Source organism: Cucurbita pepo, chromosome LG02 (assembly GCF_002806865.2).
Source record: "Cucurbita pepo subsp. pepo cultivar mu-cu-16 chromosome LG02, ASM280686v2, whole genome shotgun sequence".
Classification (NCBI taxonomy): Eukaryota; Viridiplantae; Streptophyta; class Magnoliopsida; order Cucurbitales; family Cucurbitaceae; genus Cucurbita; species Cucurbita pepo.
The window spans coordinates 6568295-6589093 of NC_036639.1; the positions used below are offsets into that span (position 1 = coordinate 6568295).

The window sequence follows — 20799 nt, forward strand, 5'->3', positions numbered from 1 at the left end:
TCTGTATTCAACTGAGAAACATCGGCCATATTTGCAGATGATCGATATCCTCGATTGTTGCGTTGATTGATTTGTACTGCCCTTCTAGAATTATTTTTCTATTGACATCGATCTTTTGTATGTCCCCCCTTCTATCACAAAATTTACTGTGAAACTTAAGGAATCGACACTCATCAATTGTATGACCACTTTTCTTGTAGTGTTCACATGATTTATCCTTGGCGAATTTTGAATATGTTGTTTTCTTCTGCACTGCTAATGCAATCGAGAAATTCTTAGTAGGTTCAGAAGTTACCTGACGCTACATCTCTTCTTGTACAAGTAATGAATAGGCTTGCCCACATTAGGTAATGGAGTCATCATCAATATGTGAAATCTCACTGTTTTATAAGACTCATTGAGTCACATGAGTAGTTGCATCAACTTGTCTTCTTCGCGTTGATCAACATGTATTTGACATTGATTACAGGTAAATGGTGTGCAGTATGCTTCCAATTCATCCCAGAGTGCTTTGAGCTTGGTGAAATATACTAACAGTGTCATGGTTCCCTATGACATCATTGCTATAGAACTTTGTATCTAAAAAATTGGTGGAGCATTCTTTTGTGAGAATTGATTGTGAAGATCAACCCACACTTGATGAGCTGTCTTGGCGTGAATAATACCCTCAGCGATATCTGCTTCAACTGAATGAGTTAACCAAGATATTATCATACCGTTGCACTGATTCCATAGTTCAAATTCGATTGAATTTGCATCTTGAGACGGTTCTTCAATTGTGCCATCAATGAAGCCAATTTTCTTTTTGGCAATAAGAGCATGCATAACTAATTTACTCCAGGATTGATAATTTGTTCCATTTAATTTGATTGGAACAATTAAATATCCTGGCTGATTAGAGTGATGAATATAATAAAGATGTGTTAAATCAACATCCGAAATTTTGAAGCTGGATTTGGCAGATTCCGCCATGGAGAAAATTTTGACATTTAAGAATACGAAGATATGTGCTTTGATACCATGTTAAGAATGAGAAATAGAAATAGAAATAGAATTGGGAAGGTATGTATTCTCATTGATATTGATATCATTTAAATATGATACAAGCTAGCACGTACAAATGAGGAAAATATAAAATAATTAAATACTGAGAATAAAATAAAATATACTGTAAATCAAATCATAAATAAAGAATATTAAGATATATTCTATAAATAATATATACTCTAAATATTATATCTCAATAAAAATAAAATCCAATTAAAACATATGCGGCCATATAATGCACTCATATCAACTTCCATGGTCTTCACAGCGACCGCCATCAACCGTGCATGGGAGCTTTGTCTTTACCTGAAAAATTTAGGTAGCACGTGACTTGAGTTGTAATGACCCAGGCCCACCGCCAACAGATATTGTCCTCTTTGGGCTTTCCCATTCGGGCTTCCCCTCAAGGCTTTAAAACGCATCTGCTAGGGGAAGGTTTCCACACCCTTTTATTTGGTAGTTTGTTCTCCTCCCCAATCAATGTGAGACATCACAATGAGTAGCACGAGGCTTTTAGACTAGCCTACGAAGTAGGCTTGGCATGTTCCACGGTCCAATTACCGATGCTCCGTCGTTGTCAGGTACACCTTGCGTAGGATGAAGGAAGGACGGATATTTTTATGCTATACTTAATGTGGTTGGCTTTAAATGTTGCATGTCATGATACTGTATGATTTTGTGTTGTGATGTGATCTTGTGTCAATGCATATCTTTACGTTACGACATTTATGTTTTTCTTTTATCTGAATTATATTGTAGAATGTAAGGAATGTTATAAGTAAATCATAAACTTAGATAGAATCATTTTCTTGGTTTCTAGAACCATGCCGCAGAAAGGGCATAGAAGAGGTAGGAGAGGAAGAGGACGACCTCCCATTAGGAGAGGGGGAAGAAGAGAAGTCGAAAGAAGCTCTTCCCAAGAAGGGTCGACTATTGGGCCCTATGCGTTCGAACTACCTCCTGAATATGCACCTCCCCCCACAAGCTGTACCACCTCCTGAACACGCACTTCCCCCACCTCCTGAACACGCACCTCCCCCACAAGCTTTACCCCCTCCTGAATACGCACCGCCCCCTCAAGCGGCACCACAGGCCGGGTTAGATCCGCCACAAGATTAATGTTGGAGTCACTCCAAACGACAATGCAAACAATGCTGGCCACACAACAAGCCACGTTGTTAGCTACGCAACAAGTCGTGACAATGGCCACGCAACCAGCCAACGTGACGGCCACGCAACCGGTGGATGTGGTAGCTATAGAGTCGGCCAACAACCCGCAACTGGATAGGGGTGCGAGTTGGTTAAAAGACTTCAAACGGTATAACCCCCGTCCATTTGTCGGTTCAAAGGAAGATCCCACAACAGCTCAGATGTGGATCGTAAACATGGAAACGACCTTTGAATCAATGAGATGCCCCGATGAACATAAGGTGGTGTGTGCGACGTATGCATTACAAAAAGACGCAGAAGTGTGGTGGGCAGATAATAAACAGAGTATCAACCCGGGAGAAGGGATTACAATGTGGGAAACCTTTAAGGAAGCCTTCCTGAAGTATTACTATCCAAAGGAAACCCGTATAAAAAAACAACAAGAGTTTAACCACTTGACCCAAGGTGATCGCACGGTGGATCAGTATGATTAAGAATTCATGAGATTAAGAAGGTTTGCACCGTCATTAGCAGACACTGAAAAGAAACAGACGGAGAAATTTGTGTTGGGGTTGAACCCAAAAACCCGCCGCATGTTGGAGGCTTTTAACCCAGAAACTTACGAAGAGGCCCTGAGGACAGCCAAGGCCCTAGAGGAACCTCCGGAGGAGAACAACCCAGAGCCAACGGTTGTCACAGGAAAGAAATGCCCTGTCAAGGTCGGACCCACAGAATTCCAGCCACCGCTCCAGAGACCTCGACATCAGAACATGCCACCTTCTCCACCCCCAATAGCTCGATACCTAATACCAGAGAAACCCCTATGCCGCGACTGTGGAAAACAACATGGAGGTAGATGTTTGGCAGGCTCAGGTATGTGTTATGTCTGTGGTCATGCAGGTCACCTGGCTAGAGCTTGCCCTGCAAGGGGCACGAGAAATCCAAGGGAACCCCTTAGAGGACCGGTCATTCGAGAACCCACCATACAAACCCGCCCACAGACCAGGGCATATGCAACGACCAGTAAAGAGGCGGGAACGTCTGGCACCGTGGTGACAGGTACACTTTCTATACTAGGTCACTTTGCATTGACATTGTTTGTTTCTTTACCATTTGTTAAACAAGTAGGGTTCGTAGTAGAACCTTTAATGCATGTATTGTCGGTCGGTACCCCAGCAGGGGTAGACCTAGTCACCAAAAATAGAGTAAAAAACAGACAAACCATCCACGTAGACTTAAAAGTAGTGGATATGACGGATTTTGACGTCATACTAGGAATGGACTGGCTAGCCGAAAACTTTGCTAGCATAGACTGCCATAAGAAAGAGGTGGTGTTCACACCTCCAAACGAACTTACCTTTAAGTTTAAAAGAACCTTCACAGGTATCACCCCAAAAATAATATCGATGATGAAAGCGAGACGCCTGGTACAACAAGGGGGGTGGACGTTTCTAGCCTATGTAGTAAACACAAAAGGAAAGGAAAAACCAATAGATACGGTACCCATAGTAAACGAATTTACAGATGTCTTCCCGGAGGACCTCCCGGGAATCCCTCCATCGCGAGAGGTAGACTTTGGAATAGAACTGGAACCAAGAACGGGACCCATCTTTAAAGCCCCATACCACATGGCACCAGCAAAACTAAAAGAACTTAAATCACAACTGCAAGACCTATTAGATAAAGGCTTCATTCGACCTAGCGTGTCCCCTTGGGGTGCGCCAGTGTTGTTTGTCAAAAAGAAAGATGGCTCTATGCACCTATGCATTGATTATAGAGAATTAAACAAGAGGACGGTAAAGAAAAAATACTCATTACCCTGCATCGAGGACCTATTTGACCAACTTCGAGAGGCGACAGTGTTTTCCAAAATAGACCTTCGTTCAGGATACCATCAAATTAAGATTAAAAATGAAGATATACCGAAAATAGCCTTTCGAACCAAATATGGCCACTATGAGTTTGTGGTAATGTCTTTTGGCCTCACCAACGCCCCAACGGTGTTCATGGAATTAATGAACCGAGTATTTAAGGAGTGCTTAGACTCGATTGTGATCGTGTTCATAGACGACATCCTAATATACTCGAAAACGGACCTAGAACACCAAGAGCACCTCCGCAAAGCCCTAACTATCTTAAGGGAGAACAAGTTGTATGCCAAATTATACAAGTGCGAATTTTGGCTATGACATGTTTCGTTCTTAGGGCATGTAGTGTCTAAAGACGAAATTTTAGTAGATCCCACCAAGATAGAAGTTGTCACGAAATGAAAACGCCCAACTACGGTCACCGAGATACGAAGTTTCTTGGGTTTGGCGGGTTACTATCGAAGATTTCTCCAAGACTTTGCTAGAATAGCCTCGCCTCTTACCCAATTGACAAAAAAAAGGCGTACCTTTCGTTTGGAACGATACCTGTGAGGCCAGCTTCCAAGAACTAAAACAAAGACTAGTGTCCGCCCCAGTGCTCACGGTTCCAGAAAGCTCTGTGGGATACGTGATTTACAGTAATGCATCCAAAAAGGGGTTGGGTTGTGTACTGATGCAATATGGCAAGGTTGTTGCGTATGTGATAAGATAAGGAATCAATACAAGGGGAATAAGATTCGGATTACCTTGTTGATCGAATATCTCAAGGCAAGAACATTGTTTGAGATTCGAATCACTCCACAAGCAAGATCGATCATGTCTAGCTTGAATGATTCTTGTTGATCAAATATCTCAAGGCAAGAACACTTGATTGAGATTCGAATCACTCCACAAGCAAGATTGATCATGTCGAGCTTGAATGATTCTACATGCAACCTAAACTACATAGAATTGCAAAGAAACTTAGCCATTGGCTAAAGAAAAGCACAAATGCTTCTTTTTATATTTTCCAAGTCTACCTTACAAATACAACATACATGGCTTTATATAGCCTCAAAATGAAACTATTAAAGGCATTCCAAAAGTTGTAACATTCATACTTAATGGCCATAATTAGCCATTATGTAAATGTAACCTAAAGTAAATAAAATGTCTTAAAATACAATAACTCTAAATTACTCTAAATTGTAACCCACCCAAAATTTATAACAATCAAACTTCATTCCTCTTCAATGTGACATGAATTGCAACCTCTTTTGATAATTTTGACAACATTTTCTTCACATCTTCATTGAAGTATATTGTATGAATGATGTCTCTTGGTTCATATCAGTATGCGTCATACCAACTAAAGGATTATGAGAAAAACTATCATACACATGATTTGGAGTTGGCGGCGGCGGTGTTCGCGTTAAAAATTTGGCGACACTACCTGTATGTGAAAAAACCCAAATTTATACGGACCATAAAAGCCTAAAATACTTGTTCACATAAAAAGAATTGAACATGAGACAACGTAGATGGCTAGAGCTGGTAAAAGATTACGACATAGATATCCAATACCACCTTGGAAAAGCAAACGTAATCGCTGACGCACTAAGTCGAAAAGCAGTACACTCGTCGGCCCTCATCACAAGGGAGCCACGAGTGCATACTGATTTCGAACGAGCTGACATAGCGGTAGTAACCAAGGAGGTTGCAGCCCAAATAGCCCGACTGACAGTGCCTCCCACGCTCAGACAGAGGATCATAGACTCACAACATGAGGATCCAAGGCTAAAAAAAATCCTAGACTAGTTGAAAGTAGGCCCAATGGACGGTTTTTCTAAGTCAACAGCTGACGAACTATTATGTCAAGGACGTTTATGTGCCCCACCGGTGAGCGAAATAAAGAACAAAATCCTAACCGAGACACACAACTCACCCTTCTCGATACATCCAGGTGGAACAAAGATGTATCAAGACTTGAAACAACACTTCTGGTGGCGAAGTATGAAAAAGGATATCGCGGAATACGTGAGTAAATGTCTGGTGTGCCAACAAGTAAAAGCCCCTAGGCAGAAAACCGCCGGGCTACTACAACCTCTAAGTATACCGGAATGAAAATGGAAAAATGTTGCTATGGATTTTATAGTAGGCCTACCCAAGACAATAAAGGGCTACACGGTAATTTGGGTGGTTGTCGATTGTTTGACAAAGTCAGCACACTTCCTACCGGGTAAGGCAACATATACAGTAGACAACTGGGCTCAACTGTATGTTAAAGAAATTGTGAGGTTGCATGGAGTCCCGGTGTCTATTCTGTCAGATTGGAACCCTCATTTTACGTCGGCTTTTTTGGCGTGGACTCCAAAAAGCATTGGGTACCCGCCTCGACTTTAGCATTGCTTTCCACCCACAAACTGACGGTTAAATGGAACGATTAAACCAAATCCAGGAAGACATGCTTCGGGCATGTGTTATGGATTTCACAGGGAGTTGGGACACTAAACTACACTTAATGGAATTCTCGTACAACAACAGTTTCCAAGCAACCATCGGGATGACACCGTTTGAAGCATTGTATGGAAAATGGTGTAGATCCCCATTGTGCTGGGACGAAGTAGGAGAACGAGAACTAGTAGGACCTGAGCTAGTCCGCATCACCAATGAGGCGGTACATCAAATTAGAGCAAGGACGCGCATCGCACAGAGTAGGCAAAAGAGCTACGCCGACGTTAGGCGTAGGAACTTAGAGTTCGAACAAGGGGACCTAATGTTCCTAAAAATAGCTCCTATGAAAGGCATTCTAAGATTCCCACGTAAGGGGAAGCTAAGCCCCCGATTTATTGGACCGTTCGAAATTCTAGAAAGAATAGGTTCAATAACTTACAATCTAGCTTTACCACCTTCACTCTCGAGCGTACACGATGTATTTCATGTGTCCATGTTAAGAAAATATATTACAAACCCTACGCACGTAATAGACTACAAACCCCTCGAGATCGAGAAAAATTTAAGTTATCAGGAGAAATCAATTAAAATCCTAGCCCGAGAAGTGAAAGCCTTACGTAATAGAAACATAGGTTTCATCAAGGTATTGTGGCGTATCCACCAAATCGAGGAAGTGACGTGAGAACAAGAGGAGGAAATAAAGGAAAAATATCCCGAATTGATCCAGGAGTTCGAGACTTTCGAGGACGAAAGTTCTTTTTAGGGGTAGGTAATGTAACGGATCAGATAAAAAAAAAGAAAAAAAATGGAAGTTGTTGGCAAGATCGAAAACTCCGGCGAACGTCAGAGTTTTCGTTTGCACACGACCCACAAAGGGTGGCTGACGTCTGGGTCACCACGGAAACCCAATCCCGACCTTCAGCCACCCCCACGAAACCTGCAGAGAAGAAAAAAAAAAGTGAAAACGAGAAAGATAGAGAAAATCCGACGAAGCTCCGGCAAGGCCAAACCCTACGAAATCGATGTCAAAATCTTTATTTTATGCGACAAAAGTAATCCCAGAGCCTTTTACACACATTAGGGGTAGATTTAGACGAGTCCTACACGTTGTACACCGTCAGGCAAGGGAGACAGAACGTCAGATTTCTGAACCCTCTCAGATCCGGGAGTGTGAGGTCTTTACGAACCAAACAAACACAAAAAACGGAATTAGGGGGAGAAGAAGACTCGGAAACGGAGAAAAAAGAGGGGAAAATGTATGTAGCAGTCTTAGTAGGAACCATGTTCAAAATGTGTTTCTGAAACACTCTTAGTAGGAACCATGTTCAAAATGTATGTAGCAGTCTCCACTGCATATCCCCAAAACAGATCGGGTAATTGAGCGAAACTCATCATAGACCTAACCATGTCTAATAGAGTTCTATTTCTCCTTTCTGATACACCATTTTGTTGAGGCATACCAGGGGCTGAGAGTTGAGACCTTATTCCATATTCTATCATATAGTCCTGAAATCTTAAATTCATGTACTCTCCTCCTCGATCTGATCGAAGTGTTTTAATAGTTTTACCTAATAGATTCTCAACCTCAGTCTTATACTCTCTGAATTTTTCAAGAGCTTCCGACTTGTGATGCATTAGGTAAAGATAGCCATACCTTGAATAATCATCAATAAAACTGATGAAATATTCATACCCTCCTCGTGCTTTGACATTCATTGGACCACAGAGATCTGTATGCACGAGTTCTAAGGTTTCTTTGGCTCTATAGCCTTTTTCGCAAAATGATCGTTTAGTCATTTTACCCTCAAGACAAGACTCACATGGAGGTAAAGAATTGTCTTCTAACTTATTTAGAAGTCCTCTTTTAACCAATCTCTCAATCCTATTGAGATTAATGTGGCCTAGTCTTAAGTGCCAAAGATAGGTATTAGGAGAAATCTTTTGTCGCTTATTTTGAGTTTCAGCTGTTTTAAACATCTCAATATTTAAAATAGCTTTTGTTTTGCTCGGTTTTAACATATATAAGTTGTTTTCTAGTTTTGCAGAACAAATATGAATACCTCTTTTGCAAATGAACACTTCATTGATTTCAAAAGATACTTTATACAACTGTTCTAATAAACAAGAGATGGATATTAGATTTCTTTTCATTCCAGGAACAAAAAGTACATTATCTAATATAATGAATCTATCTCCAAAAAACAACTTTAAATTTCCTACTGATCTTGCTGAGACAACCTCTCCTGTTCCAACCCTGAGTGTTATCTCGCCGTCCGCAAGCATTCTCCAGGAGCTAGTTTCCTGGTAAAAAGAACAAATATGATTAGTCGCCCCTGAATCTAGTATCCAAGTTGAGTTGTCATACTCTACTAAACACATTTCTACAACGAGTAAATCATATTTACCTTGTTGTGTCTTTTCGGCTTTCTTCTCTGCAAGGTATTTTGGGCAGTTTCTCTTCCAGTGCCCGTTTTCGTTGCAATGGAAACATTTTCCTTTATCTACTTTTTGAACCTTGTTCTTGCGGTTAGTAGGAATCTTATTTTTCCCTTTTCCCTTCTTCTTCATCAAAACACTTTTAGAAGTTGAAGGTCCAGACTTATTTTTGGAGGACGATCCTCGTAGTAATTTCTTGGAGATGGCAACATTTGCTTCTCCTGTTTGTCCCTTGTTTGTTAAGAGGGACTGATAAGTCTGTAGCTCATTGAGAAGAGCAGTCAAGTTATATTCTATTTTGTTCATAACCACATTGGTGCGGAACTGGAAGAAGCTCTTCGGAAGAGACATCATGATAAAACTGACTTGACTCTTCTCATCAATGACAGCTTCATTTTCTNGACATAAAATTTAACAGGATGTATGGTACTTCTCCACACACGACCCACGTACGCGCTCATGAGCTCACCAGGCGTGCTCATATACGTACTCTTTTTTTTCTTTTTTCGAATAGGGTTGNGTGCTCATATACGTACTCTTTTTTTTCTTTTTTCGAATAGGGTTGGATGTATGGTACTTCTCCACACACAGCCCACGTACGCGCACATGAGCTCACCAGGCGGGCTCATATATGTACCCTATAGGCCTGGCTTGGTCGGACACAATGTATTACACGTCACCTGATGTCACAGAATAGAAAGGTCCACATGATATCATGGCAAACAAAATATTGAATCCTTACTTTCATAACATAGGGGGAAGTATCTTGATGCACATGACATACAAACATGCATGAAGTCTCATGACTTACATTACATGACAAAATACTATTTACTTTTCATTTTCTTTATGCATTTCATAACATAGCTCAGTTATGCAACGTGTATGCATGGCAACATTCTTCAGTCCATCACATTCATAGCATGAAAGACTGACATAACATTCATAGCATTTTATTTTATTTCATGAAAATAGCTTAATGGATTGCATGCATTCATAGTAAACATTTGATTACAATACAAGAAAACATAATCAATGCAGCACATAAATATATCACATAAAATATGGTGCATCCAAAAGCCACAGGGGCATGCACCATCATACAACTTATAATAAGCTAGCTCCAATAGTGAAGTCAATTACCTCGTTGGCCTTGGTCGAAGTTTACTCACGATAAGCTAACTCCAACGTCTAACTACTTCCTATAAAAACCACATAAAATGCTTTGAGCTTTTTCATAACATAACCAAGCTAAACCTCATGGTTAATTATAAAAATAAGCCCCTAACGTAATCTGTTTTGTCAACTAAGAGTCATACTAACCTCAAATGACTAAAAACATGGCAAAATGGCTTCAAAAGGGCTGAAAACCTAGGAATCGATATATTATATTTATACCGAGCCATCAAGTCTAGTCGTTGAACCGTTGAGCTGCCAAGCCGGGTCGCAGGAACTGGCGGAGTCGAGCCGACGTACACGCTAAGTTGAGCTGTCGTACATGCCAAGCCAAGTCAAGAGGAGTCATGGCTGATGCTTGATCATGCGCGGGTCATGTGGAACCCGAGAACGCAATACAGGCTACTGGTCTTCACGCGAGGGCGAATGGGGTTGGGCCTGGACCTTCATCTGGGCTTAAACATAAAAGTCGTGAGCTGGGTGGCTATGTGTGTTCGTGGGTATACAAAGAAATTCAACCCGAATCTTTGCCTCGACTTCCTTACTCGAGAAACCCTAACCATGAATTCCCCTTTCAGTTTATCGACGAGACTTGATGTCTCAGGTTTGATTCTGCCATGTTTTGTCTCCCCTCGTCCATACAACACCTACATGATACTTCTCTGTTCCTATACTTTAAAGTTCTTCACGATAACCTCCAAACTTTGCGAACAAAACCCATAAAATCTCCCCAAAAATCCTATCGGTTTGGGTTTTTACAGAACACACAAGCACAAAATGATTGATTGAATGCTTAAAGAGTTGTGCACCTTAAGAAAATTGGAAGTATTTTCTATAAGGAAATAATTGGCTCGCTGGAAACAGCATGATTTTCAGCGAGGTTTAACGCTATTTATTATTAGTTTGATTTCATTTATTGTTATTTTCTTTCCAGGAGTTGAATCGTTATAACAAATTAGAAGATGACAATGATTCTATAAATTAAGTAGAAGACATTAGGGATGCTTTAATCTTCAGTGTGGACAGTTTGATTGAATCCTAAATTTTGGATTCAAGTGTATCTTTTCATTCATCTCTAAGTAAAGAGTTGTTCCATAATTTCAAGTTTGAAAATTTCAAGAAGACATATTTTGCCGACAATAAAGCTTTGGAGATGGAAGGAACGACATAAAAACTCCCACAGAAAATTTGTGAAAACTAAAGAATGTCAGATATATTCTTAGTCTCAAGAAAAATCTGACATCTATTGGTTAGTTGGACAACACAGGTTATGCAACAGAGTTTGGGAAGAGTTTTGGAAGACTGTGAAGGGTGTTATGGTGGTAGCTCATGACACAAAATCTCGAACCTTATACACCACTATAGGGTGTATGAACATGGTTGTTGTTGCTAAGAGTGCTTCAAATTCAAGTCTATGCCACAATAGACTTGGATATATAACTCGAATGAAGATGTTGGCTGCAAAAGAAGTTTTATAAGATATGGAATCTGTTGATATGGGTCTTTTGTGAGAATTGCGTTATGAGCAAACAAAAACGAATTAGTTTCACAAAGGCTACCGAGAATTGAAGAAAGTGCGATTGGAAATGGTCCATACAAACGTTTGGGGACCATTTCTAGTTCCATCATTTGGCGGATCAAAGTTCTACGTCACCTTCATCGATGATTTCAATAGGAACACGTGGATTTATTCCTTGAAACACAAGTCAGATGTGTTTGCCACCTTGAAGAAGTAGAAAGCTAAGTTGAAAATCAGACCGACTTGAAGATCAAATGTCTGAGGTCTGACAATAGAGGAGAGTACGACAAATCAGAATTCGAAGCATTTTGTGCAGATGAGGGAATTAGATTAACAAGGACAGTTCCTAATAAAACAAGGCAAAATGGTGTTGCTGAAAGGATGAACAAAACATTGAATGAGCGGGCAGAGAGTATGAAGATTCATTTTGGATTGTCAAATACATTCTGGGTCGATGCTATAAATACAACAGTCTACTTGATCAATAGAGGACCATCAATACCCTTGGAGTTCAAGTTGCCAAAAGAAGTATGGAAAGAAAAAAAAACTCAAGTACTCTCACTTGAGAACTTTTGGTTGTACTGCATATGTTCGTGTTATCCAGAGAAGAGTGACAAGGTTGACGTTGAGCTTGTGAAGTGCTACCTCATAAGCTATGATTTTGACATGTTCAGGTACAAGTTTTGAGATATTAAGAACAAGAGAACCTTAAGACATTATGACGTGACTTTTGATGAAAATGTCATGTAGAAGGACAAAGAGAAAAAGGTTCAGGACAATGAAACAAGTGGGAGTTGCGGAAAAATTCATTTAGTGATGTCGTAGCAGATATTCAAGGAAAGAGTATTGTTGAGGAACCAGAGATGGAGCGAGTGACACTTGAACATGTGTTAAAAATATCATCCAGAGTTATTAGAGTACAAGATAGGTATGTACCTTCATTACACTCTTTGTTGCTGACTGATGAGGAGAACCAAAACTCTTTGATGATATTCTACAGTTGGAGGATATAACCACGTGGGAGCCTGCCATGGATGATGGGATGTCTGGGCTTCAGAAATGCGTTGCACTTCATCTACTAAGACTAAGTACATGGCAATAGTTGAAGCTAGAAAGAGATGATATGGATGACAAACTATCTAGAAGAGCTGAACAAGAAGCAACACGACAGGATTCTTTATACAGATAGTTAGAGTGTCATACAGTTGGTGAGAGGAACTTGTCTATCATTCAAAGACAAAACACAGAAGGCGATACCATTTCACTTGTAGGTTAGTGGAAGATGGTGATGTGTTTGGAGAAGATAGAGAGTGTAAAGAATCTAGCAAACATGTTGATAAAATGTGCTGATGTTGGAACATTGAGGTTGTGCAATGAAGATGTTGATAAATCTAGCAAACAATTGGTATGGTGCAGTGAAGATGCTGATAGTGGTTTGAGAATGAAATTCTTGGTTGACTGGATCACTCTCTCAACAATAGAATTGTTGGGAGATGGAGTCTGCTTCCTATTTATAGCTTCCTATTTATAGCTTCGATTCCTTGACGCTACGTGGGAGAACTCAACCAAACAATCGGTGTGGTTGATCAAGGATTCCATTTTTGAGAGAAAGCAAGGAGAGTTGGGAAAACTATCTCTAATCTGCTCCATTCTTCCATAAAATTTATGCATCCATACAAAGGAATCACTAAATTTGGACGTAAAGATTCTTCAAGGCATCTATCTACAATCAAAACTGTTACTATTTTCGATCGTTTATAGTAATTTTAATCATCTTCGTTTCCAATCTTAAGTAAAAACGTTACTACAAAAAAATTATTGTTGATATGTTCACATTTTTTATTTTTAAAATTTTACCTTTTATAATATATTGCCTTGATATAATTAAAAAACTAGTTATCATTTTAAAAGGGGAGGGTTTGAACTTATTTTTTTTTTTTTATAACTCAAATAATTAATAATTTAGGTAAAAAAAAAAAAAAAGAAAAAGTTAAAAGAAGAACTATTTTGTATTTTTCTCTTGAGAGCAATTATTAAGTACCAATTAACGAGGGTATTTATTTACAAATACGTGTAGAGCCACGTAAATACGTGTATAGCCACGTGTCCCCCCCGGTGGTATGGGTGCTTCGTTTTCATCTCTTCCATTTTTTCTCACTTTCAGTTGCTGTTCATATTCAATTCTCAGTTCCCAAATTTCAATTGGTTTGAGGCTTTTACCACTGATTCTCAGATCTATTCTCAATTCTCAATCTCCCGTCGCTTCAGAATCAGAATCAGCCAAAAATGTCGAGCGACAGCGACGAGGACGAGCTGCTGCAGATGGCTCTCAAGGAACAAGAACAGCGCGATGTCAATTATCTCCCTAATTCTCGCAAGCCCGTTGCTAATTACGTCCAACCGCCGTCTCAGCACCGGAAATCTGCTTCTGCAGCTGCTTCTAAAACCAGTGGCAGTAATGCGCAGCCTAAGGGTGGTCGGACGGTTGTTGACGATGATGACGATTCGGAGGTCGAGATGCTGAGCATTTCCAGTGGCGATGAGGATTCCACGAAAGATCAACGAGCGTCCGCCGGTGGAGGACGCGGTGGTAGGGCGGCTAGGTCCTCTGGAAGGGACGATGATCCGGGCTGGGACGGCGAGGAGCCTCATTGCTGGAAGCACGTTGATGAAGACGAGGTTCTTCTATATCTTCATTTTAGAATTTACGTCAATGTTTTCCACTTATACGGTCTTCTCTTCATGTTTTTGTTGTTTTAGGAGAGTTATTGCTTTACATGTTCCCCCTCTTCGTTAAACTATTTTGTGAAGTATATTTAGATGGCTTGCGTTATTTGGTTTGTCACATTTTCTGAAATGGTGATTCAGTAACCAGTAGTTTAAGCCTTTAGAGGGCTGCCATCAAGTTTTATCCATCCTGTATAACCCTCCCCGCCCAAAGACTTCCCAATATCTATCTATAAACCAATCAGCAATTGAGGATAAATACTATTTTTTTTCACAGCTCGCTAGAAGAGTACGTGAAATGCGGGAGACAAGAACAGCTCCCGCTCCTCAGAAGTTCGACCGAAAGGTATCTGCAGTCGGTAGACCGGGACTCAGCAATTTGCCGTCGATGCCTCGTGGTATGGAATATATAGATCCACTTGGGTTGGGGTAAGTTCATTTCTGGCTTTGATTTTGTAATTGCTTCATGATCTTATCACTACTCCTGTCATTAACTTTATTTTGTAATAACGTTTACAACAAGACCTTTGTTATTTTTTTGGTGATGCTAGTAATTATTCTACTTCCTGGAGGCTTAATTTATCACATCCTTGCAATAATATTCCGTGCACCAAACCATAAGTGCCCTTTTTCTTTAAATTAACTTTTGCATTTCCCAGTGTGTTTTTGCAACCTCTTATGTGGTTCGGGTGGATATCTCATTTTTTAGTACTTTATCCTTAATGAAACTATTGTTACTTCAAAATAAAACAATGGTTTTGTTGTGGCTGCTGTCTTTCGGATGTTGAAAATGGAAAATCCCTCTTTGAAGTATGCTTACATTTACTTCCCATTCCCAACATTTTGAGAATGGAACTAGGAAATTCCACTTGGTATCCGACATATTCTGGGAGTTGTATTAAACCTACAAATCTATGCCTTTTTTGGATGGTAAAAGAGCTTAAGCTTTTAATATTTTCTACAAGGTGGAAGAGTTTATATTTATTTTTTATTTTGTTTTTGATTTTAGTGATAATCCACCTTGTTGGCCCCTAAAAAGATCTAGGTGAAATAGGGATTCATTTCCTCCCCCTACTTCTAGGGGATTTCTTCTATCATTAGTTATCGACACAACGTATATAGAGCTTCAAAGGACTTTTTAGATATTATTGAGGTTGTTTCTTAAGCTTCAAAGGACTTTTTAGATATTATTGAGGTTGTTTCTTAAGTTTCAAAGGACTTTTTAGATATTATTGAGGTTGTTTCTTCAGTTTCCAAGTAACGACCTGACGTTTTAAACTGCACCCTAGGCGTGCATGACATGGACTGTTGGAAACAAGCAGAATCTCAAGTAAAACAAAAGAGAGTATTTAAAACGTAACTAACTGATCAAAATTTCATGATAAGAAAACAAAACTTGGGATCCCAATAAAACATTACAACTTGGCGACCTTCTAGCAGAACCAACCATTTTCTAGCATAATGCCTCATGAAAACATACAAGGAAACATACATAACATGTAGGGGAATGTAAATGTCACTAACATTCTCATAAATTTGGCAGTGACATACATTTACTTGAGGCCCTTTAAATATGGTGAAAACCATAAGATGCACCACCAATTCATTGTGCAATGAGACCCCTCTACACAGAAAGCTTGACTATAATTAGACAAACCACATACGTAACGAAATCATAGTATATTCTAAACAGATCACCTAATAACATCAAATCACATACAACCAGCCAAACATGCATTCCAAATATGTTGTACTTCTTACCAAGGATTTCAAGGAGTTGATCCAATTGTAACCTTAAAGAGAGTTTCAGGTAAAACTAGCTTCTCCTAAAAAAGTATCATTGTCCAATTTGAACAAGTTTTAGTAACAATTAAGCACCTAAGGAATCCAAAATTAAAAAATCAAATTCTCTAGGACTGCTAGCTACCCAAGAGTGACCAAAAGAGTCATCCAAAAGATTCCTCACCAAATGCCAACCTTAACCTTAGATAGCACGTTCAAGTCTACACAAACGAGGCTTCAAATGTCAGAGTTTAATTCAGCATTATTCAAGGATCCGATTGAACATAGAACAAATTCGACCCTACAAAATTTTAACAGATCAGCTTGAAACCTTGCTGGTATTTGGCTTCGATTTTGATCCAATTTCGTAGATTCAAGCTCCAAATGCTATGGTTATTATGAAACAGCGTCAGAACATTATTGGTCAACTCAAATCTCACCCAAAATCAAACACAAATCTTACTGGAAACAAACCCTACCTAGCCATCATCGGTGCCCTAGCTTCTGTCCAGGTCAAACGGCATTAGGAAAGTTACATCGGAGAATATGCTGATGACATGAAGGAGAAGAAAATAGGGATGGCGCTGGTAAAGACGAGAGCGTATGAGAGAAGCAAAGCCTTGCCAGAAGTTGTGAACTTGCCAGACGAATCACAAAAACGGCAATCAATCGTACGAACACCCATGCTGAATGCTCAATCTTACAATAGTCATTCATGCTCAGACATGGGTGAAATTGGATGGAGACTGCGGAGGAGGGGAGATGGGGGCATGAGGCGATAAAAAATGAGAGAATTAGTGAGAGACACGAGAGATATTCGTGAAGGAGGCTGAAAAAACGAGAGGGAGATTGGGGAAGAAGGAGAGAAATGAAGGATAAGGGAGCCGTGTTGCCGAGCCTATGAGAATGAGAGTGAAGCCGGCTCCTAGGGTTGCATGCTGCTTAAATAGATATTTTATTTTATTTTTTTCCTCGAGTGTTACATTGAGTATGTTGCAGGTTTCTCATTTGATTGGAGGGTTTGTTTTCAATATTTCTTTGTGGTGTTTAACAACTTTGAAGGTGGTTGGATCAGTCTCTCTCGTTGGGATCTTCATGGTTCTCTCTTCCAAAACTTTGTCTGTCAGATAGTGTGCTGTTTTTTGATGGGATTATGTGAGGGAAGAAAAATAATAGGCCTTCAAAAGGGTTGAGAGGGATCCTAGTATGTGTGGTCCTGAGTTAGGTTTTATGTTTCTCTTTGGGTGTCGGCGATGAAGGGTAACTATACTCTATGTTTTATTTTACTTGATTGAATTCCTTTTCTTTAGGCATGGAGTATTTGGCTTGGTTTTTTTTGAATGCCCTTGTATTCATTAATTTTTTTTTTTCTCAATGAAAGTTTGGTTCTTCATTATAAAAAAAATGAAAATTTTTGTTCCTTGTTAATAAAAGAAAAAATTATAGAATGCTTATACAAACGTCATTCCTGCTAATTTGGGTTTGTGTTGGTTTACAGAGTAATAGACAGTAAATCATTAAGATTGATCACAGAGGAATCCGAGAATTCTCCTTCTAGGTCTGAGAAAGATTACATTGATGGTACCCTACGAGGTATATCTTCTTTATTGGTTTTGGTGTACAGGTGCCTGTTGAACTTGTTTTTTTGGTTTTTTATTTTCTCGAATAAGGACATATTTTATTGAGGAAAAATATTGCATTCCTTCTCTGATCATTATTGGCAACTACTTCAATCAATGAAATTGTTTTCATTTTTTTTTTGTAATCCTTAGTGATAGCTCAATTGATAATGCCCCATTGACTTAACATTTCTATTCAAGGTTCACATCCTTCCAACTACTCAAACTACTTGCAAAATATTCATTTGATTTATGATAGTCACTATTAGCTGTAATAGTATACTTACAGAAGTTCCTACAGAGAGGTAATAACATGAGTCCCGACCAAGCAACAACCCCAACCATTGACCAATAACCAACTTTCAGCCAATAAAGACCCATGCAAACATAGCTTCTGCTGAGTCGTAGCAGCTTTTTTGGTTGCTTTTCTTGACACCACGACACATTCCACTCTCTCTTGGTCGGAGATCCATCAGGCATTTAATTGAAATTAGAGAATGGCTTTCTCCCCTTCTTGTTTTCTCAGTTGCAGCCCCAGCCATTTCATGTTTGTGCTCTCCCCTAGACGCCTAACGATCTACCCTGACCACTGCCCAACAACCAACTTTTGGCCAATAGAGACCCATGCAAATAGAGCCATTTTTTTCTATGGTGAAATCAACAATGCAGCCTTTTCTAGCTGCGAGCCATGACACTCGATAGTCTCCCAAGCACAACAGTTTGTTTGTAGCAAATTTCCGTGTTTGTGTAATTTTTCGGCAGCCCCAGTGTGACTCACATTTTTTTTAATAGAATAAAGCATATTCAATCACCAACTAGTAAGCATCGACCATGATATGAACAAGACATCAATCATGCAAGATAAACTTCAAGGAAGATGTGAAGAAAATGTTGTTTAAATTATCACAAGATGTTGCAATTCATGCCACATTAAAGAAGAATCAAGCTTCATTTATTCTTGAATGGTTACAAATTTTGGGCGGATGATAATCTAAAGTTATGGTGTTTCTTTAATGTATTTTAAGACTTCAATTTAAATTAAAATTACGGTTACATAGTGGCTAATTATGGCCCATTATGGTCATAAAATATGAAAGTTACAACTCTTAAGGTTAAGGGGTTTCATTTTGAGGCTATACAAAGCCATGTATGTTATCTTTGTAAGGAGACTTGGAAAATGTAATGAAAAGAGCATTTGTGCTTTTCTTTAGCCAAGGGTTAAGTTTTTTTTGCAATTCTATGTAGTTTAGGTTGCATGTTTAGAATCATTCAAGTTTGACATGATTGATCTTGCTTGTGGAGTGATTCGAATCTCATACAAGTGATCTTGTCATGAGATATTCAATCAACAAGGTAATCCGAATCTTACTTTCCCTTGGGGTGATTCCTTGTCAGGCCATATTTGCTACGGTAGGGATTCCAAATAGGGTTTTTTTAGTAGGGGTTCCGAACAGGGCTTATTGTCGACCACATTTGCCACTGTTCGGTCACCTCATGCCTGCAAGTATTGCTATCCGTTCGTCAACAGGGCCTTTTTTGATTTTGTGGTTTCTTAAACCTGTTTTTGTTGGTGGGTATCCCGTAGTTGATTATTGGAATTTGGGCTAAGGTACGAGCACGGAAGTTCAAAAGAGTGTGGTCAATGGAAAACCAATTGCAATTACAGGAAGTGTTATGAATCCCTCATTCCCCACTCTCTCAGGAAAAGTCCCATGGCATCACCTCCTCTACTTTTGAAATGCACCCACCCTATGATCCACAAATTGTGACATCGTGCCATCACCATTAAAAACCAAAAAACCTTGCTTGTCCCCGAACAGAATTCTCCACCTTTGGCTCTTGCCAAGCCTCCAACAACGATTATGCATGCATCCTGTACCTTGGGTTGCCAAATCTCTCTGCCCCATCGCTAGGCATAAGAAGTCACCTGATATCGACAATATTCACACCACTAACAACCATCTAAGTTCAGTCACTATAGCTAAAAGAACTCCACATTTGCATTGGACATTCCATTTGGAAAAGAAAAAAAAAAAAAAAAAACTCACTACAACCAAGATAGAGTGAACTAACTAGGAAAAATTGCTTGCCTCTTCTCGAACATCAATTATGATAAATCCAACGAGTCCCAATCAGATGACCAAAGCCTTTTATGATTATCATCTCTTGGAATGTCAAAAGCTTGGAAAACTAGCAGAAGAGAGCCCTCATCAAAACCTTATGATCGTAATTCAAGAAACGAAATTGAATTTGATTGATTGTTGGATTGTTAAATCCTTTGGAGTGCTAGACATATTGGTCAGGATGCCTCAAGAACATTGGAGAATCTTAGTGATGAGGAATGACCAGACTCTAATCATCTCTGAAGCCACCAAAGGTTTGTACACCTTAACCACACAAATTTTTTTGACTGACGTTTGCTGCTTTTGGATATCAAGGATCCATGGCCTTTGCAGTTACGAAAAAAAAACCCCTTATTCTGGCAGGAATTATAGGACCTCTTTTGCCTTTGCACAGAAAATTGGCTTATGGCCAGTGACTTCAATAGCCCGGTGGGCACATGAAAAACCTTGCGGAAAAGCCACTAGAGGGATGAGACATTTCAATAATTTCATAAGAGAAGTTGAACTCATTGATCTCTTCCACAGTAATAGTCTTTATACTTGATTGAACAACAAATCTTCACCCACTTTGACACTCATTGATAGATTTCTAGCTACTGAAGGTCTCATTGAAAATTTTAGTAATGTAGGAGAGTGTTCCAGGATTTTTCTAGAATGGAATCTATTTGATCTAAAAGAAAATGGATGCTTGCTTTGTTGCTGACTTTCGCCTGATAAATCATATGACTGAACTTTATAAAGTTATAACAAAGGCGCTATTGAAATGCCTCAAAGGGTTCTCCCTTTCACGATTACCGGGGAACAGATAACATTTGTTAACACATAGGATATCGATGACTTTGCCAACAAATATGGTGGTAAAAAGGATGAATGGCCGAATATGTACCTGAGATTGTCCCTAAATAGGAGTCTCAAATCTT

The 20799-nt window shown here is 39.4% G+C and overlaps 1 protein-coding gene and 1 pseudogene across 1 annotated transcript in view; both read left to right on the plus strand.

The window, feature by feature from the left end:
* Positions 1-2696: 2696 nt before the first annotated feature.
* On the plus strand, positions 2697-5861 carry LOC111787758 (annotated as a pseudogene).
* Positions 5862-13803: 7942 nt separating this feature from the next.
* The window catches only part of LOC111788073 (exocyst complex component SEC5A-like), a 30777-nt gene continuing 23781 nt past the window's right edge, over positions 13804-20799 (plus strand). Inside the window, exons 1-3 of the mRNA XM_023668229.1 lie at positions 13804-14307; positions 14633-14784; positions 17636-17730. Of these exons, the coding sequence (XP_023523997.1) occupies positions 13915-14307; positions 14633-14784; positions 17636-17730 (640 nt within the window). The 5' untranslated portion in view covers positions 13804-13914. The remainder of the gene's footprint in view (positions 14308-14632; positions 14785-17635; positions 17731-20799) is intronic.